This window comes from Mustela nivalis (assembly GCF_964662115.1).
Source record: "Mustela nivalis genome assembly, chromosome: 1".
Lineage (NCBI taxonomy): Eukaryota > Metazoa > Chordata > Mammalia > Carnivora > Mustelidae > Mustela > Mustela nivalis.
In genome coordinates this window covers 121,437,214-121,460,058 of record NC_139020.1, presented here as the reverse complement: position 1 = coordinate 121,460,058, position 22,845 = coordinate 121,437,214, and the positions used below count along the sequence as shown (strand labels likewise).

General features: G+C 40.0%; 2 protein-coding genes across 3 annotated transcripts in view; one reads left to right on the top strand and one right to left on the bottom strand.

The window, feature by feature from the left end:
* The first annotated feature begins 1,457 nt into the window (after window positions 1-1,457).
* MRPS22 (mitochondrial ribosomal protein S22) lies at window positions 1,458-22,622 on the top strand. 2 transcript variants are annotated; one of them, XM_082740986.1, is made up of 8 exons: window positions 1,458-1,663; window positions 13,096-13,259; window positions 14,334-14,498; window positions 16,587-16,730; window positions 17,048-17,131; window positions 18,387-18,532; window positions 21,404-21,512; window positions 22,491-22,622. In XM_082740986.1, exons 1-8 carry the CDS (start codon window positions 1,492-1,494, stop codon window positions 22,584-22,586), a joined length of 1,080 nt encoding a protein of 359 aa, XP_082597112.1. In that variant the 5' UTR covers window positions 1,458-1,491; the 3' UTR covers window positions 22,587-22,622. The 2 variants fall into 2 exon arrangements, with proteins under 2 accessions (XP_082597112.1, XP_082597111.1); XM_082740985.1 differs by having other exon boundaries at window positions 1,459-1,663; window positions 13,093-13,259.
* Window positions 16,569-22,845, bottom strand: part of COPB2 (COPI coat complex subunit beta 2) — a 460,843-nt gene continuing 454,566 nt past the window's right edge. The window contains exon 23 of the mRNA XM_082740942.1: window positions 16,569-17,985. The gene's annotated coding sequence lies outside the window, so the exon portion shown is untranslated. The remainder of the gene's footprint in view (window positions 17,986-22,845) is intronic.

Sequence of the window (22,845 nt, the reverse complement as noted above, 5' to 3'; positions counted from 1 at the left end):
CATAGAAACAGTCTTTACAGAAGTGATTAAATTAAGGATTTTAAAATGGGGAGATTATCCTGGATTATCAGGGTACGTTCTAAAGGGAATCATACATATCTTTATCAGGGTGAGGCAAAGGGAGATTAAGCACAGACAGAAGAGGTTATGTGATGATAGAGGCAGAGCTTGGAGTGATGCAGCCATAAACCAAGCACTGCTTGCAGTTACCAGAAGCTGGAAGGGACAAGTAACAGATTCTCCCCTAGAGCCTTTGAAGGGAGTACAGCTCTGCTGATACTCTGCTTTTGGCAGTTATACTGATTTCAAATTCCTGGTACCCATGACTGTGAGAGAATAAATTCCTGTTGTTTTAAGCCACAGATTATTATAATTGGTTACAGTGGTTAAGGGGGCTAATACAGCAGCCAATGGATTCATTCTTCCTGCATAGGTGTCCATTCATTGTCCAAACAGTATTATCCAGGGGGATGTTAATATGAAAAACCTAGCCAGTGAAACCTATCCTCTCAGCAGTGCCTATGGGAAAGAAGTAGGTGGTGATCCTTAGAGAAAGGACATGGGCTGGGAGACACTTGCATGCATCTCACTACCACCCCCGACACCTGCTATCATGTAGAGGTGAGAAGTAGCAGCCATGTCTAAATGCAGCACCAAGACAAGGGCTCTCTCCTTCCCCACCCAAACAGGGAGTGTGTTCAGAGTCAGCTCTTAATGGGCAGCGGTGGAAAGAGGAAAGGTTAGTGAGTCTACCTTCCAATTAATTCAAACGAATGTTAACATCCTCCTTTATAGCTAGGCCTTGCGATGAGTTCTTAGCATAGGCACCAAACTATAGGGAAGAGAAAGACCTACACATCCTGGAGAGCTGGTAAGAAAATAACAGGATCATTAAATCTTTCGTTTAGTCATTTATGTCCTGTGCATAGAGATGTACCAGGTTAGGTGACACTACAGTAAAATATGTAGAGTGATCGTCTTCATGGGATAAGAAAAATAAGCAAAATAATCATAAATTGAGAAAAGGGCTATGAAGTAAAGAAGTAAGGTCCTGAGACAGAATGAGGTGTATGAGTGGGTGGGGATGAAGGCGGTTTTGATAATCAGGCTTTGGAATCAGGAGTTACATCTGTAGTGCGGGAGGGTCTGTGGCAAGTTTCAATGGATAAGTCGAATGAATAGACCGTTGGATTTAAGCCTGGGGCTGGGAGAAAAAGTGTGGGCAGGAAATGGAAATTTGTTAGAGCCATGGAAACGAAGGAAAGGTCCAGGAAAAAGAGCATTTAAGGGAGATGATGTAAGTTTTACCTTTGTCTCTATGCATACAGAGGACACGAGCATCCTCCACGTGTAAAGAAGAGGTTTACAAAAAAATTGTGACGTTTCGGAGCCCTGCCTCAACAAGACTACATTTCCCAGAATGCTGCGCGAACCTCGCGAGAACCGAAATACCTCAAGGCCGCTTCCGCCGCCGGTGGCTCCCGGAAAATCATGGCGACCGTCAGAGGGTCTGTGTTGATGTGGAGCCTCCTGACAGGTTCCCGGAGCGCGGACCAGGTCTGTTTCCCGGCCCGAAGTCGGCCCCAGTTCCGCGCCTTGCTCCAGCCACTGCCCGGGCCCTGCGGGGAGGGACTGCCATGCCGTCGGTTTGCCTCTGAGGCGGGTAAGTGACCTGTCTGACGTCCACTGGTACGTTCTCCTGGGAGACCTAGAGCCTGCTTCTGGCTGGCGAGAACCACGAGGACCCCATCCTGCACCACCGTCCCCGGCTCTCACTAGGCCAGTGCGCCCTAGGCCAGCCGGCTCCCTTCTGTACCTTGTACCTGCAGGGTCAGTCATCGCCTGCCCTTGTCATTCCTTAACTCAATGAACCAGCAGTGCCTGAGCTCGGTTCCTTGCAAAGGACAGTGTTACGTTTAGGGGATACGGCCAACTGTACTGGCTTGTCTTGTTGGAACTCTCGGCCCAGTGGGGAACTGACAATGCAGTGTGACTCAGGCCGCGATAGGGGAACACACATAAGTGTGGCACTCAAACTTGGTGGGAAGGACGGGAAGGGTTCCCGGAAATTAGGACCAGATCTGAGACCTGGCTAACCATGCTAGAGAGAAGAACATTTAAAGCACGAGGAATATACACACAAATACATCTATACAAATAATAAAATGCAATAATGTCTGAAAAAAAATAAAGCATGAGAAACATTTAAAACAGAGGAAACAACATAAACAAAAGTTCAGCAATGAGACTGAACACATGTGGCTTGAAAACACATGTTTGAGACAGGATTGATGGGCTTGGTTATGGCTTTGGCTTTAAGTTTAAAAGGAGAAATCAGTGTTGCTTCCCAGGTTTCTGGCTTGAGCGGTTGAGTGGAGGAGAGTAGTCCCATTTATACCAAGACAGAGATTAATTGTAGGAACAGTTTGTTTTTGTTTGGTTGGTTTTTTGGGCGGGGGCGTGGAGGAGAGGAAGTGAGGGAAGAAAAGGCGGGAGTAGATGAGATTGGAAGGGAGGCAGAAGTAAACGTCTATTTGTACACATTAAATTTGAGTGCTTTTGAAATTTGAGTGTAGGTACCCAGTTCGCAGTCATATCTAAAGTGAGAAATATCTGATAAAAGTGGTAGCCCAACCTGGGTGCCTGGGATGAGTATAAGAAGTAGAAGACTAGTTTTGGCCTTTGGGGTAGGACAGTGTTTAGTAAGAGACACAGTGAAGTAAGCAGACTACCTTAGTTTCTTTTCTAAATGAAGTTGGAAGTCATTGGTGAGTTTTAAGCATGACTCTTGAGTACATTTAAAAAATTTTTCAGTTTTATTGAGATATAGTTAATATACAGTATTGAATAAATTTAAGGTGTGCAGCACAATGATTTGACTTCATATGTCATGAGATTATTACTACAGTAAATTTAGTTTACATCTCTCCTCTCATGCAGGTACAAAGAAAAGAAAAAAAAATTATTCCCTGTGATGAGAACTCTTAGGATTTACTTTCTTAACAACCTTCATATATGCTATTCATCAGTGTTATATTATCCTGTAGTATATTATATCCCTAATTCTTTTATCTTTTAACTGTAAGTTTGTACCTTTTGACTACCTTCATCCAGTGCCCCTTCCTCTGGTAATCATAAGACCACAAGCCTGATCTCTTTTTCTGTGAGTTCTTGTTTGTTTAAGATTCCACATATAGTTGAGATCATACAGTATTTATCTTTCTCTGCTTGATTTATTTCACTTAACATAATGCCCTCATAGTCCATCCATGTTGTCCCAAATGACACAATTTCCTCCTTTTTTATTCCATTACACACACATACACACACCCCACAACTATATTATCCACTGATGGACACTTTGTTGTCTCCATGTCTTGGCTGTTATAAATAATGCTGCTGAGTTCCTTTTCCTCTACACCCCTGACAACACTTGTTTCTTATCTTTTTGAGTCTTGCCATTCTAATAGGTGTAAGGTGCTGTTTCTTGTCGTTTTGAGTCTTGCCATTCTGACAGGTGTAAGGTGTTATCTCCGTGTGGTTTTGATTTGCATTTCCCTGATGATTAGTGATTGAGCACCTTATGTGTCTGTTTGCCATCTGTACGTCATCTTTGGAAGAATGTCTGTTTAGATCTTTGACCCATTTTTAATCAGACTGGTTTTTTGGCATTGATTTCTATTAAGTTCTTTATGTATTCTTTAGATATTATTTGATACATCTGATACATCATACGATGTATCTTATCTGATACATCATATGCAAGTATCTTCTCCCATTTAGTAGGTTGCCTTTTTGTTTGTTGATGGTTTTCTTTGCTGTGCAAAAGCTTTTTATTTTTATGTAGTTCCAATGGTTTATGTTTGCTTTTGTTTTCCTTTCTTGAGGAGATACATCTAGACAAATATTGCCATGACTGATGTCAGAGAAATTACTGCCTTTTTTTTTCCCCTAGGAGTTTTATGACTTCAGCTCTCACATTTAGGTCTTCAATCCATTTTGACTTTATTTTTGTGTATTGTGTAAGAGAGTGGTCCACTTTCATTCTCTTGCCTGTAGGTGTTCAGTTTTCCCAGCACTATTTATTAAAGAGACTGTTTTTTGGGGCACCTGGGTGGCTTAGTGGGTTGAGCCTCTCTGTCTTCGTGGTCCTGGGGTCCTGGGATCGAACCCCGTGTTGGGCTCTCTGCTGGGAAGGGAGCCTGCTTCCTCCTCTCTCTCTCTGCCTGCCTCTCTGTCTCTCTCCCTTGTGATCTCTGTTAAATAAATAAATTTTTTTAAAAAAAGACTTTTTTTTCTTTGTGGTATATTCTTGCCTTCTTTGTCTTAGATTAATTGATCGTGTGAATGTGGGTTCATCAGGGATACTGGCCTGTGGTTGGTTTTTTTCTTTCCTTCTTTCTTTCTCTCTCTCTGTCTCTCTTTCTGGTTTTGGTATCAGGGTAATGCTGGCCTTACAGAATGTATTTGGAAGCTCCTTCCTCTTCTATTTTTTTGGAATAGTTTGAGGAGAACAGGTGTTAGCTCTTCTTTACATGTTTGGTGGAATTTATCTGTGAATCCATCTAGTCTTTTGTTTGTTGGGAAGTTTTTTTTGTTTTTGTTTGGGGAGGGCAAGAAAAATGGCACCACCATCACTTTTATTTCCCGAGGAGTTTCCTGCAGATTCCGGTTCTCTGGCAAATGTCCTCAGATTAGTTATTAATCTCTTTAACATATGCCCAGGCACTTTTCCAACTGTTGCTTCTGTGCTGTGTCTGGGGTGAGTTATTTAGCATGCTGGGTCTTTATGGACAGTATCTCAGGTTTTTCACTTCTGGCTCTCCCAGAGTCTAAAATCAGTTCTATCCATTTTCAGAGCCAGACCTTATGGGAACTCCTTTTCCCAGTGTGGATCCCAGGGCTGGAGGAATCTAGTCTCGGGGTCTGATTTTCTTGCTCCTTTCTGCTTGTGATGTCCTTCTTGTTTATGGTTAGTTGAGTCAGGGGTTTGGTTCCTGAATATGTTTCCGCCCAGCCAACTCTTTTTGATATGGCCTCCATTCTATGGCTAGCTGCAGAAGATCTGTTCAGCTACTACATTTCATTTTCAGAGTTAGTGGCCGTATTTGTAATTGTTGCCTCAGTGTGCCCTGGGATGAGGTGAACTCAGAATCCTCCCACCCCACCATCCTCCCTTCATTCCTCTTCTTTGATTTCTTTCATAAGTGTGTTTTCGTTTTCAGTATAGGGATCTTTCACCTCTTCGACTAAATTTATTCCTAAGCATTTTATTGTTTTTGATGCTGTTTTCAGTGGGATTTCTTTCTTTCTTTTTCATATAATTTGTTAGTATAGAAATGCTACCAGTTTTTATTTTATTTACTTATTTTAAAAAAGATTTTTTATTTATTTGACAGACAGAGATCACAAGTAGGCAGAGAAGCAGGCAGAGAGAAAGGAGGAAGCATGCTCCCTGCCGAGCAGAGAGTCCAATGCGGGGCTTGATTCCAGGACCCTGGGATCATGACCTGAGCCGAAGGCAGAGGCTTTAACCCACTGAGCCACCCAGGTTCCCCAAAATGCTACCAGTTTTTAAAAGTTAATTTTGTATCCTGCAACTTTACTAAATTTGCTCATTAGATCTAATAGTTTTTTGATGGATTTTTAAGGATTTTTTACATACAAAATCCTGTGGTCTGCAACTAATAAGAAACAAGTTTACTTATTCCTTTCCAATTCTGGTACCTTCTTTTTCTTGCCTAATCGATTGGCTAGGACTTGCAGCATTATGTTGAATACAAGACAACCTTGTCTTATTCCTGAATGTAGAGGGAAGTCTTTTAGTCTTTTATGGTAGTGTGGGTATGGCATATATTATGTTGAGGTATATTCCTTCCATAACTCATTTCTTAATAACTTTTATCATAATGTTGAACTTTGTTAAATGCTTTCTGCATCTGTTGAAATGATTATATGATTTTTTTCTGTCAGTCTGTTAATTGTGATGTATCACATTGATTTGTGTATGTCAAACTACCCTTGCATCCTAGGGATAAATTCCACTTGATCGTGGTGAATGATCCTTTGATGTGCTGCTGAATTTACTTGCAAGTATTTTATTGAAATTTTTACATCTATAATTATCAGGTATATTGGCCTGTAGTTTCCTGGCAGTGTCCTTTTCTAGCTTTGGTAAGGGACTAGATTGGGTGCATTCAGAATGGTATGGTTGTAGAGTCTGGCTTTGGTATTAGGAAATGCTGGTCTAGTAAAATGAGTTCGGGAGTGTTCTCTCCTGTTTCTTGGAGGAGTTTAAGAAAGATTGTTTGGTAAAATTCACCTGTGAAGCCATCTGCTTCTGGGCTTTTCTTTGTTGGGAGATTTATTATTGCAGATTGACTCTCCTTAGTAGTAATTGGTGTGTTCCAATTTTCTGTTTCTTCCTCAGTCTTGGTAGGTTGCATGTTTTTAAGAATTTTCCCATTTCTTATAGGCTGTCCAGCTTGTTGCCACATAATTATTCACATTAGCCTCCTAGAATCCTTTGTATTTCTGTAGTGTGAGTTGCAATGACTTTTTTTCATTTATAATTTTGTTCATTTATGTCTTCTCTTTTCCTTGCTTAGTCTATTTAGCCAAAGGTTTGTCAATTTTATTATCTTTTCAAAGAACCATCTCTTAGTTTTGTTAATCTTTTCTGTGGTTTTGACTACATTTTTAAGAGATTCACTCTGGTTCTATGGAGAATGGTGTCAGAATAGACACCATTATAGTGGTGTCAGAATAGAGCCAGGGAGACTGGTAAGGAGGTTAAGGCAATAGATGAGGATGGCCTTGATCAGGGTAGTGGCAGTGGGAAATGGAGAATTAAAGATTTATGAGGTATAATAGACATATGCAGTGTTTTAGTGTCCTTTCTTTGTAAAATGGGGATAATTGTATTTCTGGGGTGGTTGTAAGGATTAAGTGTGCTAAATATGTAAGGTACTTGGCTCAGTAAGTACTGGCATATAGTAAATATCTAACAAATATTAGTTGTTATTGTTGCTGTTATTGTTATAACTGCTGTTGGCTAGATGTGGAAGGTAAAGGAGAAGTCAAGAATGACTAAGAAGTTTCTGGTCCCCATGGCTTGTTGGATGCTACTAAGATAGGAAAAGCAGGTTTGAGACAGGAGAAAGTTGATGTGTTCTGGTTTGGCAATACTGAAGTGCATGTGAGATGTACATGGGATAGGTGGATAGATGTTGACTGAAGATTCAGATTTTAGAGTCTCCAGCATATAAAAATAATTAAAGTCACAGGTTGGTAGGATATCACCTCAGAATGTAAGAAGGGAGAAAAGAAGGCTATAGTTCAGAATTTTTAGGGCCACTAGCATTTATAGGACTAGTAGAAGAAGAGGCGGCAGGGAAGGAATGGTACTTTTTTTTCTCCTCCCTTTCCTAATGGTAGTGGAAATAGAGGAAGTTAGGCAAAGGGATGGGCAAACTGTGTTAGGCAGAGGTGATATTTGGGTATCTTCACCTGTCCAAGGCTCTTCCATGACACCACATGGCCTTTTTAGTCTCACATTATGATCCAAGCCTGTGTTTCCTAGTTGCAGCCCTGTAGCCTGGAATTTTCTTCCTTTTTCCCTCTGTCCTCTTAGGCCCCATGGGAAGCCTTCCAGACCCTGCTGTTTTGGCTTTCTCTGCTCCAAGAGTAGTGTAGCTCTTGCACTGGGGAGGACCAGGAAAGATTAGAGTTGATCTAGTATCTAGAAACAAACTTTGGTTTGTTTATTTTTAAGATTTTATTTATTTATTTGACAGAGAGATAGAGATCACAAGTAGGCAGAAAGGCAAGCAGAGAGAGAGAGGAGGAAGCAGGCTCTCTGCTCAGCAGGGAGCCCAATGCGGGGCTCGATCCCAGGACACTGAGACCATGACCTGAGCTGAAGGCAGAGGCTTCTGCCTTCCCCTGCCACCCAGGTGCCCCTAGAAACAAACTTCGGTTTAAATGTTGACTGTCACTTAACAGCTAGTTGGTCTTTAGGCAGGCTCCAGTATCCTCATTTATAAAATTGAGATATCAATATCTATTTTGTGGATTGTTATAAACATTCCTAAAAATGTATGTAATGTCTGGCATCTAAGAGACAACTCTGTAAATTATTATTATTATTATTAATACTATTATATTAGCTATTTATTTTAAAGGTCTATTTATTTGTGAGAGAGAGTACACAAGCATGTGTGCATGTGTGAGTAGGGTGAGGGGCAGAGGGAGATCGATAATCCTCAACAGACTCCCTGCCAAGATCAGAGCCCTGTGGCGGGGCTTGAGCCCATGACCCAGAGGGTCATTACCTGAGCTGAAATTAAGAGTCAGATGCTTGACCGACTGAACCACCCAGGCACCCTTATTTATTTTTAAGATTTTGTTTTTAAGTAATCTCTGTAACCAGCATGGGGCTCAAACTTACAACCTCGAGATCAAGAGTCACATGCTCTACTGACTGAGCCAGCCAGGCACTCCACATTAATTACTTAAAAAAAAAAAAAAATATTTTAGAGAGGGAGAGAGCATGAGCAGGAGGGAAAGAGGGAGAGAGAGTTTCAAGCTGACTCTGTGTGGAGCGATTCAGGGCTTGATCTCATGACCCTGAGTTTGCCTCCTGAGCCAAAACCAAGAGTTGGACAGTTAACTGAGCCACTCAGGTGCCTCTTAATTGCCTTTTTATTTTTATTTATTTATTTGAGAGAGAGAACGAGCAGGGAGAGGGACAGAGAGGGAGAAGCAGGCTCCCTACTGAGCGTGGAGCACTCTGAGATCATGACCTGAGCACCCTGAGATCATGACCTGAGCTGAAGGCAGACACTTAACCAACTGAGTCATCCAAACACTGCTTAATTACTTTTTTAGAATTTAATTTTATTTTTTTAGTGTTCCAAGATTCATGGTTTATGCCCACACCCAGTGTGGTGCAGTATGTGCCCTCCTTAATACCCATAACCAGGCACACCCATCCGTCCACTCCCCCACCTCTCCAAAACTCTCAGTTTGTTTCTTAAAGTCCACAGTCTCTCATCGTTCATCTCCCCCTCTGATTTCCCCCAATTCACTTTTCCTTTGCTTTTCCTAATGTCCTCCATTGTTATTCCTTATGCTTCACAAGTGAGTGAAACCATATGATAATTGACTTTCTCTGCTTGACTTATTTTACTCAGCATAATCTCCTCCAGTCCTGTCCATGCTGATACAAAAGTTGGGTAGTCATTCTTTTTGATGGCTACATAATATTCCATTGCATATATGGACTGTATCTTCTTTATCCATTCATCTATTGCAGGGTATCTTGATTCTTTACATAGTTTGGCGATTGTGGCCATTGCTGCTACGAACATTGGGGTACAGATGGCCCTTCTTTTCACTGCGTCTATATCTTTGGGGTAAATACCCAGTCGTGTGATTGCAGGGTCATAGGGCAGCTCTGTTTTTAATTTCCTAAGGAATCTCTACACTGTTTTCCAAAGTGGCTGCACCAACTTGGATATCCACCAACAGTGTAAGAGGGTTCCCCTGTCTCCACATCCTCGCCAACATTTGTTGTTTACTGTCTTGTTAATTTTGGCCATTCTAACTGGTGTAAGGTGGTATCTCAATGTGGTTTTGATTTGAATCTCCCTGATGGCTAGTGATGATGAACGTTTTTTCATGTGTCTATTAGCCATTTGTATGTCTTCATTGGAGTGTCTGTTCATGTCTTCTACCCATTTTTTGACATGATTATCTGTTTTGTGTGTGTTGAGGAGTTCTTTATAGATCCTGGATATCAGCCTTTTGTCTGTACTGTCATTTGTGAATATCTTCTCCCATTCCGTGAGTTGCCTCCTTGTTTTGTTGACTGTTTCCTTTGCTGTGCAGAAGCTTGTTATCTTGATGAAGTCCCTAAATTTTGCTTTTGTTTCCTTTGCCTTTGGAGACATGTCTTGAAAGAAGTTGCTGAGGCCTATGTTCTCCTCTAGGATTTTGATAGATTCCTGTCTCACATTGAAGTCTTTTATTCATTTTTTTTTAAGATTTTTTATTTATTTATTTGACAGAGAGAGACCACAAGTAGGCAGAGAGGTAGGCAGAGAGAGAGAGGAGGAAGTAGGCTCCCTGCTGAGCAGAGAGCCCGATGCGGGACTCGATCCCAGGACCCTGAGATCATGACCTGAGCCGAAGGCAGCGGCGTAACCCACTGAGCCACCCAGGCGCCCCCTTTTATCCATTTTGAGTGTATCTTTGTGTATGGTGTAAGAGAATGGTCGAGGTTCATTCTTCTATACATAGCTGTCCAATTTTCCCAGCACCATTTATTGAAGAGACTGTCTTTTTCCCTACTGGGTATTTTTCCTGCTTTATCAAAGATTATTTGACCATAGAGTTAATGGTCCATATCTGGCCCCTCTTCTCTGTTCCATTGGTCTATGTGTCTGTTTTTGTGCCAGTACCATGTTGTTCTGGTGATCACAGCTTTGTAATAAAGCTTGAAATCAAGCAACATGATGTCCCTAGCTTTGTTTTTCTTTTTCAACATTTCCTTAGCAATTTGGGGTCTCTTCTGATTCCATACAAACTTTAGGATTGTTTGCTCCAGCTCTTTAAAAAATGCCAGTGTAATTTTGATCAGAATGGCATTGAAAGTATAAATTGCCCTAGGCAGTATAGACATTTTAACAATGTTTATTCTTCCGATCCATGAGCATGGAATGGTCTTCCATCTTTTTCTGTCTTCTTCAGTTTCCTGCATGAGTGTTCAGTAGTTCCTTGAGTACAGATCCTTTATCTCTTTGCTTAGGTTTGTTCCAGGGTATCTTATGGTTCTTGTTGCTATAGTAAATGGAATCGATTCTCTAATTGCCCTTTCTGTTGTTTCATTCTTAGTGTATAAGAAAGCAACTGATTTTTGTGCATTGATTTTGTATCCTGCCACATTACTGAATTGCTGTATGAGTGGAGTCTTTTGGGTTTTCCACATAAACTACTATCATGTCATCTGTGAAGAGAGAGTTTGACTTCTTTGCCAATTTGAATACCTTTTATTTCTTTTTGTTGTCTGATTGCTATTGCTAGAACTTCTAGTACTATGTTGAACAACTGTGGCAAGATTGGGCATCCTTGTCATGTTCCTGATCTCAAAGGGAAGGCTGTCAGCTTTTCCTCATTGAGAATGATATTCGCTGTGGGTTTTTCATAGATACATTTTATGAAGTTGAAGAATGTTCCCTCTATCCCTGTACTTTGAAGAGTTTCAATCTTGAAAGGATGCTGTATTTTGACAAATGCTTTCTGCATCAATTGAGAGGACCATATGGTTCTTCTCTCTCCTCTTACATTAGTGTTCTGTCACAATGATTGATTTGCAAATATTGAACTTCCCTTGCATCCCAGGGTTAAGTTTATCTGATATGAGAATCGCTACCTCAGCTTTCTTTTGAGGCCCATTGGCATGAAAGATGGTTCTCCATCTCCCTTCACTTTCAGTCTGGATGTATCTTTAGGTTCAAAATGTGTCTCTTGTAGATAGCATATGGACAGGTCCTGTTCTTTTATCCAGTCTGCCACTCTGTGCCATTTTATGGGAACATTTAAGCTATTCATGTTGAGAGTGGTTATTGAATGATAAGTTTTTCTTGACATCATGTTTCCTGTGAAGTCCTTGTTTCTATAATTGTCTCTGTAAATTTCTGTTCTGTGTCACTCTTGGGTTCTTTCTTCTTTTATAGACCCTCCCCCTTAATATTTCTTATAGTGTCAGCTTGGTGGTCACATAATCTTTTAAACCTTGCCAGTCTTGGAAGCTCTTTATCTCTCCATCCATTCTGAATGTCATCCTTGCTGGATAAAGTATTCTTGCTGCATGTTCTTCTCATTTAGTGCCCTGAACATGTCTTGTCAGCCCTTTCTGGCTTGCCAGGTTTCTTTGGACAGGTCTGATGTTATTCTGATGGTCCTCCCTCTGTACGCAAGGAATCTCTTCCCCCTAGCTGCCCTTAAGACATCTTCTCTGAATTTATGAGTCGTGAATTTCACATTTATGTGCCTGGAGGTCTTTCTACCCTTGTTGATCCCTTGTTGATCTTGGGGGTTGTTCTTTCTGCCTCTAGAACACGAACACTTGTTCTATTCCCCAGATTAGGGAAATTTTCATCCAGGATTTGTTCAACTATATCTTCTAGTCTTCTCTCTCTTCACCCCCTCAGGAATCCCAATAATTCTGACATTGGAATGTTTCATGGCATCATTTATTTCCCTAATTCTGTTTTCATGGCTTCTGAGCTGTTTGTTCCAGGCCCCTTCCTGATCCTCCTTTTCTGTCAGTTTGTCTTCTAGATCACTAACTTGATCTTCTGCCTCATTTACTGTAGCTGTTGGAGTATTTAGATTAGATTGGATCTTATTGATAGCATTTTTAAGTTCTGCCCAGATCAGCTCTCACTTCCGCCCATAGAGATTTTATGTTGCCACTAATGGTCTTCTCCCACCTGGCTATTGCCTGGATGATTGTTACCCTGAATTCTATTTCTGACATATTGTTTATGTCCATATCCACTAGTTCTGTGGCAGAGGTCACAGTCTCTGAATTTTTTCTCTGTTGGGTGTTCCTCCTCCTAGTCATTTTGGTGAGGGGTGGTCAAGAGGATGTATAACTGAATATATCAACCATGATCCAGGCAAGGTGTATCTCTTCACTGATGATTCCCCCCCCCCCCCAATCCAGAAGTGTATAGTCTTACATCTCAGGCTGATTTCATGGGTGTTCATAGTGTTCTGGTAGATATTTAGCTCAATTCAGGATACTGGTTGAAACGGAATCTCCTACTTCTCCACCATTTTGCCCCCCCGCCATTACTTTTTTATGTTTCTTTCTCTACTAGATTTTGAGTGCCCTTTTGGCAATAGTCTTATCATTGTAAATGCTCAGTAAATTTTATCAAGGAATGAATGAATGGATTTCATAGGTACTAACATTATACATTTTGAGGTAGATACTTTGTTAATTTCTATTGTTAATTCTTCTGTTTAGAGATCTTGTTGGCTTGTCATTTTTACCATCTTATTTACTGAAACCTATTTTAGCAGAATCTGGTAGCTCACAGAACAAGAAACCTACGTTCATGGATGAGGAGGTCCAAAACATACTCATCAAGATGACAGGCTTGGATTTGCAGAAGGTTTTTAAGCCATCTATACAAGAACTGAAGCCACCAACCTATAAGCTGATGACTCAGGCACAGTTGGAGGAGGTACGTGAATACAGAAATACTGATAGAATATCTTTCTTTAAAGGGTTAAACAAGATTTCCAAAGGTCCCTCCAGATACCAGTAGCTGCTTTTCCGTTGGCACTCATGGTGGAGAGTTCCAGGCACAGACTAAGAAATGGGAACAGGCAGGCAGAGTGAAACAGGGAGCATGACCAGAATTAGACGGACTGGGGCTAATGGGTCAGGCCTACATGTCCAAGCAAAACCTCCTCTGCTCCCAAACCTGCCTGAGTATCCATTCTTTGTCCTGCCTGGTTCAGGTTTCTTCCTTGAAAAAAGCTGCTTTGAGGATGATGCTTTGGTGGGATTATGGATCCTGCTGAACCACAGACTACTGTAGGCATCAGTCCTCCTGGAGTCATGGGTATGAGCACTTTGTGGAAAATGCTCTGATGTATGAATAGGTAAAGCGTTATTGCTCCTTTTTCTAATTCAAAGTAAATTACAGTCATAGCAAAACATTCAGATATCCAGTAGTATATCAAGTGAGGAGTAAAATTATCATTTTTACTTCTCAGAGGTAATCACTGCTAACAGTATGGCTTGGAGCAGTATGGTCAGTGGTTAAGAGCATGGGCTCTGAAGTTGAGTGGCCAGGGTTCAAATCCCAGTGCTACAACTTCTTAGCAATTTACTTCACATGTATGTGCTCCTATTTTCTCTTCCATGGAATGAAATAACAGGGTCACCTAGCTCGTAAGGTAGTTTGTGGATATTAAATGAGCCAAATACATTCTGAGTATTTGAACGATATATGGTGCATAGTACACACACAATAGATGAAATCCTTTATTGTATTTCAAGCAGCTTTTGTGGCCTGTCTCAAAGCATTCCTTTGCCATGGTGAGAATGATTGAACCTGTAGGTGGTACTCTCAGCCACACCACAGAGTTGGCAAAGGCCAGGGCCCAGGAGCCTTTTCACTCACTGATTTGGGGCTAGAGCTTTTTCTCTTTGTAGTTCTTGGCATTTTTTATCAGTATCTGTTTTTGTCAGATGATCCTTCTGGCTTGCAATCTTGCGGCTTTCCTTAAGAAATATCTTATTTCATTAGGCTACAAGAAAGGCAATTGAGGCAGCTAAAGTACGATTAAAAATGCCACCAGTTCTGGAAGAACGAGCACCAATAAATGATGTGTTAGCTGAAGATAAGATTTTGGAAGGAACAGAAACAGCCAAATACGTATTTACTGATATATCATATAGCATACCACATCGGGTGAGTATATGTCTAATTGCAAAATGATCTTTATTTGAAATATGTGGAGATGGTCTGAGGGACAAGGGTCAACATTATTGTGACCCACCTGTCTCTGAATCTTTCAAACCAGAATTCCTGTGGCTGGGTGAGACCCTCTGGAAAATCCAGCCCAGCATAAGGAAGAAGAGAAATGCAGATCAGTCCATCATCATGTTACCATTTCCCTACAGATTATGGACACATTTTATTCTGGATCAAGAAAGAGACAGGTGTGCTGAGACAGTGGTAGTTTATAGACAAACCCACCCCCAAACCACAAACAGGCAGAAATCTTCAAGGCAGTGAGAGAAGGGGATTCTTTCTGCCGGTTAGACTAACTCCCTTAGCTGAAACATTTTGAGAAAATGGTTTCTTTCTTGTAAATTCTTGAGGATGCCAAAAAACCCAAACTTTCCATAGGATTTTCACTTTTCAGAATTTGCAGAAAGAATGGCAGGTTTCTGGAGGTACTTTTCAGACACCACTTGCTTCTTCTGTTGTGGTTTTTATCCTCTAGCTCCTCTTCCCTTGATGGCCAATTCCAAAAGAACACTCTGGTACTTGTAAAATATATCAGTTTTGTGTTTGAATCTTTTCAATTAAGAGTGAAATAAGTGACTTACAATTCAGCCCACAGAATGCAGTAAAATACTATGTAACACTACAGTTGGGAGAAAGACCACCCCCCATTAATCTTTTTATCATCTATGATTATGGTCAGAAGACATGATTTGAGCCATGTCCGTATCTGTACATCAACCACCTCTACACCTGACATGATAAACAGAGATCACAGAGTTTCATTTTAATTAAAATTTTTTGCTCTGGGGTGCTTTACTATATGTTTGGAATGCTTTGAAGGGTGTTTATGGGAGCATTTTATAACCTGAAAGGGAGAAAGGAACTTAGAATTCAAATTGCCAGTCCTTTTGAGGAATAACTGTGGTATTTAGACATCTGTTATTTTCTATTTGCAGTACTTGATGAAAGTTTTAATTATATTGTCCTCAGAACACATTCAGTGACTCTTACACCTCTGAAAAGTAGAAAATTAGTACCATCTGGTTAATTTATACAGTAATCAAATGTGTATTAATTACCTGCTATGTGCAAAATTCTATGTAAGTCACTGGGTATCTCAAAGAATTATAATCAACAGTTCCTGCCCTTTTTCAATTCTTTGGCAGTATCTGAGCAGTACCAAGAATCTAGCTTATGAGGGGCGCCTGGGTGGCTCAGTGGTTAAAGCCTCTGCCTTCGGCTCAGGTCATGATCCCGGGGTCCTGGGATGGAGCTTCACATCAGGCTCTCTGCTCAGCAGGGAGCCTGCCTTCTCCTTCTCTCTCTCTCTGCCTGCCTTTGCCTATTTGTGATCTGTCTGTCAAATAAATAAAAATCTTAAAAAAAAAAAAAAAGAATCTAGCTTATGATATATTGCCAGTTGAATGGAAGATACAGTAGGTGGAATTCAGAGGAAAAGGATCTCACCACCTAGGATTTGGTAGTTGGAAGAGTGAGGAGACCAGAGGCAGGTGGGCAGTCTCTTTGACACATTTGTCTCATCCCAGTTTGGGGAATTATAGAGATGTGGAATTAAGACTCCATATTCCTGTGTTTGTTTCTTTTACCCCAGGGACTTTAGAAGTAGATCACAAAGTAGTAAAGTCTGTTTCTGTGAGACTTTGTGATGCGGAAGTGAAGCAGTTTGAAAGGTCTCATAGCATTTCTTTGCTCTGAAATGGATTTAGATGAATCTCTGACCAGCTTTTTTCAGTTGAACCATTTTATGTATTAAACCCACTTTAGGACCGTAGTTGCCACTAGCAAATACTTTCATTTTAGATTTGATTGTCAGAGGCACAGCAGTGATTAGTGAAAGAAGTATCAAATCTTGCAAAGTGCTTGAAGTTTAAAATTATCATTGAAATCATATACAATTGCATTTTGCATCTCCCAGTTGCATTTTGTATTTTGATTGCAAATTATTCTTACATTGGTGCTTAGTGGAACACGGGAACTAGAAATAAGGCTTCACACACCCACCCTTGATTTTGTTTTCTATTTCAGGAGCGTTTTATTGTTGTCAGAGAACCAAGTGGGAGGCTACGCAAAGCCTCTTGGGAAGAACGGGACAGGATGATACAAGTTTATTTCCCAAAAGAAGGCCGTAGAGTTTTAACACCAGTAATTTTCAAGGAAGAAAATCTTAAGGTAAGGCAACTTTGGTTTCCTGGAGTCAGTGGTGAGGTTTCTTTGTGGAGTTAGGTTGGCTCTGGTGCTGCAGGGCTTCTGCTTTGATAAACACAGATACCTGTTTCTGATGATGACTCGTCTACTGTTCTCTGTATCTTGAAATTGGCTTAGTTGGGGTTTGAATCTAGGTGTGACAGTTCTGAAGCCTGTGTTATTTCTGTGTTACTTCACTTACTGGTCACAGAAGTGGATGAGCACATCTGTCACGACAGCAGGACAGGTGTTGAACTTTGATGTCTTTCTCATCTAATTCTATCTGTGCTGTGTGGTTTTAGACCATGTTCAGCCAGGACCGGCATGTTGATGTCCTCAATCTCTGCATTGCCCAGTTTGAGCCAGATTCCACTGAATATATCAAAGTGAGTATATTTTATAGTTTCTAAGTATGAACTTAAATATGGTTATGAGTAAGATTTTTATAAGGGGAAGAGAAGAGAAATACCTGAACATCTATTAAGCACCTGATGTTCATCAGATGTTTTATCCTCACAGCAGCCCTTGAGTTAAGGATGGGAGAATTTAAGATTGGAGCATTCTATATAGCTTGCTGTAAGTTGCAGCTAGTAAGTGGTAGCTTAGGGACCCTAACTTGATTACAGAGCTGCTTCTCTTTTATCATATAGGAACAGAGTCATTTACTAAAATTTGCCAAGATGTAATGTATGTGTCTTACAATTTAGTTTAGTAAGCAATCATGTAGTGCTTTCTTCATACAGTATTGCAGATAGTATAGTGACGACATAAACTGTGGTACGGTATGCTGTGTCAAAGCTTGCAGTCCAGAAGTGATTGTGGGAAAGGGTGCCAGATAAGTATGCAGATAATTATCACCTTAGGTTTAAGATGTTAGGTGCTAAGAGAAGATTACAGGGTTCTTTCAGGAAAGGTTTCATAGGGATCTTGGACAGGGTTCTAGAAGGGCAGGGAACATCGTGAAGTTGGATGAGAAGAGGTGTTCCAGGCAGCGAGAGGGAACAGTGTGAACAAGCAGGAAACAGTGTGCTTGCAAATGGTCAGTCATCTGACTATTGCTTATATATGCAGTGTATTATGTATGGGAGGTGTTCAAGGTTAAACTGGAAAAGTAAATAGAGGCGTGTCATGGGTGACCTCAGATGCTAGGCTCAAGAATCTGGACTTCATTCAGCAGGACTTTGAAAGTCTTTTGAACACAGGAATGCCCTTATTGTAGTCCTTAGTTGGCATGATCAGTCTGGAAGAGCGGAAGGAGCATTAGTTAATAAAGTGGAAAGGGGTAGTTGATTGAATTGGGGAAAAATGGATAAGTGAAAAAATATGCTTGACTTTTTATTTTTTAATCTTCTAGTGACCAAGATAATGGTGGTCCATTATTTTCTAGTGGTCTACATATATATAAAATAGGTGCTTCATAAATAGTGGTTGGCTGCTGAAAAGTACTTGCAATATGGCTACACTTCTACAGTGCAGGGTTGATCTAAACCATACCTACTGGTTATTCAGAGTAGAGGCAGAGTAAATAGGCCTGGTTTACTGGTCCTTTCTTGGGCAACACTCATGCAAGTAAATGTGTATCAAGTAATGCTCACTTTTACTTTTAATGTTTCTGAAAAAAACTGCATTTTATGTGAATAGATTCATCATAAGACCTATGAAGACATAGATAAACATGGAAAGTATGACCTTTTACGTTCAACAAGACACTTCGGCGGAATGGCTTGGTATCTTGTAAATAAGAAAAAGATTGATGGTTTACTGATTGATCAGATTCAAAGAGATTTGTAAGTACGAGCTTAGTAAGTAAAAGAAATTCTTACAGTAAATAAATACAGTAAATCTGTATTTGAGCTATTTTTTCCTCAGTGTATTGTCCAGTAAAACACTTTTCACTTACCTCCTTTATTTATGGGTTGGTTCTTCCATCACAACCTACTTTTCTGTCTTTGCTTTCGTGTTATTTAAATACGGCTAGATTCTCTGAAAGAGTAAGTGGCTGTGGATCTGTATTACACACCTTGGATACTGACTTATCCTGGGCCTTACCAGTGTTCCTGGGTATCAGTGAACTTTCCAGACACTCAAAGGGGATTAAATGGGAAATGTAAAGACATAATCTCCAGGAGGTGCTTGTTTTGTGGTGCAACTGGGGCTTTTCAGTAAAAGTAATCCTTTAATTTATGAAAATATTATTGCTTTTGATATCCCTTGCTTTTGCAAGATTTTTAAGGCACTAAAAAAATTATATTTTTTCCCAGAGTTACACGAAACAAGGAATGTCTACTATATTTTAACATATAGGTATTTTAACTGGTGAGCTCCCAGGTTTCTAGCTGAAACAACAACTTGTGATGAAACTAAAAAAATTGTTCCTGAGTATCTATCAGTTGGATTAGAACTACCAAAATGACAAGAAAAAGAAACCAGTGTGGCTCTAAGAAAGTCAACTTTCTACAAAAAGTCATTGACTGACTCAAGAGTGTGAACTGCAAGAGGGTTTAGTGATTCGGGCCACCTTCAGACTTTAAGGCGCTGTGACTCAGCATATCCTCCGTATCATCTGATCTAAGCTATTCACATAAAGTTCCTAAGGCTTTTGGAAATAGAAAGTTCCACAGATACTATCTAAGAAATACATACCATATTTGGAAAAAGAGCACCAATTCTCACAGAAGCAGCATTCCTAATGATAGATGTCTTCAGGCCAGCTCACTTCACCAGCAAGTGTAGTGTAACTCAATTCAGAGGGTAGATATATATACCTTCATCCCATGTAAGTAGGGGGCTGGTTGATGGTCATGGGAATACTCAAAAAATGGGACCTGTTTTCAGATGATTTAGCAATGACATCTCCTGTGAATGAATTTTCTTATAAAAATTTTTTAGGTGGACTCATTCTGAAATGATTTTATTATAAACACATCTAACATTTTCTAAAAACAATTAGAGTAAGGAATGTATAACTGAACATTAAAGTTCTTTATCAAATTGTACTAATTTATATTATAGTAATACTCATTACCACATGCAAGTTTTATATCCAAAGCAGTTTACTTGTATACTGGGAGGGAGTTTTGAGTACTTAATCTTCCTGCCCTGCATTAAGAAAAACCATTCTTGTGGGATTTCTGACCGGGACAGCGTGCTGCAAATCCCAGACTAGACAATAGAGGGTGCATGTCCTCAATGAATGGAACCCAAGGTAGAACTGAGATTCTACTTGTTTATTTCAGACTTAAGTCTCACTGTTGGTTTTTGTAATTGAGATTCTCTTAAAATCTTTTTGAACATGTAAATTTATTTGCTCTTATTTTCAAATATGGGCTGGGTCTGGAACTAACTTGTTCAATAAGATGCAGGCATTATACTATACCATGAATGTAATGAAGCCCTAACCAAAAATCTAAATATAGAAGCCCAGTTAAGCTCTTTACAAGACCACATGCTTCTGAGCTCCAAAGGGGATTTTATTATTTGGGGAATTTTTGTTGCCATGTTTTTGGACTTTGTTAGATTATATAACAAGCACATACATTTGTAATGAACATGTCTCAGTATTTTTCCCTGAAAAATTTTACTGTAAGAACAGCCCTGGTTTCTCATTCTCTCAGAAGATGGCCTTGAGAGTGAATGGGCTTTGGGATAAGCCTAGAGCATTTCTCTGAATTCACTATCGCTTGAGAAGTTCTTTACTTGCACAGGCCAGGTTTAATAGGAAAACAGGAAAATTAGTGAGATAGCTGGGGAAACACTGAATTATGGTGTCTTTATCCCTCTACCCCCACAGCTGGAAAGCAGTAACTCACAACCTCAAAAGCACAAGCATTTTAGAAAGGGTATTTACCCCCTCAGCTTTGGGTGGCAAATGGTAGGCAGGTGTTGGATATGTGAGAAGATAGTGATTGACTGGTTTGGGGAAGGCCAAGGTTGTTTTTATGCTGATAAAAGTTGTTTAGAGGTTTCTAAAAAGTAAGTACACACCAGAACTGAATTCTAGATTGTTAAAGTAGAACCTGACATTCCTTCTGACTGAGGAGCATAATTTCAGATTTACTCTGCTAGGATGCTCATTTTTAACTAATGGGTTCTTGTGAATAGACTCGTGGCCTGGGAGTCTTTCCTTGGACTCCTAGGAGGCCTCTTGTGGAGGCATTTATTCACTAATTCAGAGTCTTAATGAAAATCTGTTAGCAGAAGATGTCACTGCTAATGATCTTGAAGGCAAGTGGCTTTGAGCATCCCCTGACCACCAGCCTCCAGTTTTTATGGGATGAAGGTAATATTCCTGCCCTCTGAGTTGGATTACATTATCTGCCTGTGAAGTGAGCTGGCCTACCAGCCATCTAACATTAAGAACTGCTATTTCTATGAGAAGTGATGCTCTGTTTCCAAAAAGAATTCTCTGTTTCCAGTCACATTTAGAATATATTCACTTTCATAAACTCGGTATTGCCTGTACTGACTGCTGCCCTGCCTACTGCAGAATGGATATGAAGATTAGCTGATTTTCTAAAAATGTCTTTGAAAATACAAAACTAAAGGCTTAAAAAAATGTCTGGCCCAAGGAAAGTTTAAAGTGTAATTTAGTTTTAAGTTGGGACACATTTTTATAAATGCAGAAAACCCATTGATGGCAGTAAATCCTTTCCCACTAGAGTTGATGATGCCACCAACTTGATCCAGCTGTATCACCTCCTCCATCCAGATGGCCAGTCAGCTCAGGAGGCCAAGGAGCAGGCTGCTGAGGGAGTACATTTAATTAAGGTAAAGGGACATTTCCCACACTGTCTGTTGTATTGTGATAAAACTGAGTTGGAAGAATTCTGAAATGGGGCATATCTAATGGTAACTAAACAGATTCACATATACACGAGATGCTTGATTTTGAAATAGTTACTAGAGTGCCCCCCTCCCATTTCTTCATCTGAAAACAGTAACAGATGGAATGGGGTTCGGGGGGAGATACAGCCCGAGTCCAAGTAGTTCAGATAGTAGGGCAGCATCCCCCTTGTTCTTTGAGGTGATCAAGTCACCAGCAAGATAGGGTGGAGGATGAGGCAGACACATGTTCCCAGTGCACCTTCCTGTCCTACAATGTGGTCACATTCCTGTCCAAAAGGGGAGAAGGTGGTGCTTACATATTACTCAGCCTTAGTTGCATTATCATTTTGGAAGTGCATGCCTCTCAAAACCATAGACATATACAGATTTCTCTGTAACGGTATATTTTCATCTCTTCTAAGGTGCAGAATAGGCATGGTTTTATTGGTCTAGCTTCTCTCCCAATCTTATTTTAGGCATACTACAAAGCAGTTCTAAGGATAAAAATGACCAGCGATTACCCCCTAGGAGAAGTAGAGAGAAACCATGGTACCAATTTTGGTTTTCTATGATAGGCCAGATAAAGCAAACTGCTTTTGGGGAAAATATTTTTTAGCTTAAAAGCTAATGATATTACTTTTTGATCTAGCAGGAGGTGCAATGTCAGGTTTTATTTTTCTGGAAATAAGCTAAGAGAGCTGGCAGCCATATTAGGATTCTTCTGATGTTTAGAATAACTGTGGCTTGAACTGTGTCGGATACTATTTTTGGTCCATGTAGTATGCTTATTGTTTTATAATCAGAAAAAAAAATTGTGAACCTTGGAAGACTTTTTAAACTGGACTTTGCTAATGCAGAAATGGAAAACTTTATAAATAGTATATGTCTATTGCTTAAAAGAGTTTCTTTTTTTTTAAACAGATCTTTGCAAAAACAGAAGCACAGAAGGGAGCATATATAGAATTAACACTACAAGCTTACCAAGAAACATTCATTAGCCATTCTGCAGCTTCCTGAAAACATTGTTTAAATAAACTTCATTTTACTAAATTATAACTTGCTTTCTCTGTTAATGTTGAGCTGAATGTTTGTCAAAATTGAAAGTATGATGGGAGTTCCCTATATAAAATTGTTTTTTTTAATAGTGCCTCTAACAGAAATACAAAGAAAACCTTGTTACTCCACTCATTTTCCTAGGCTTAAAGGAGATAACTGAGTAATATATTTGAGTGCCTGGTTATGAATTTCTCTAATCAGACAGGTACACTGTTGAAGA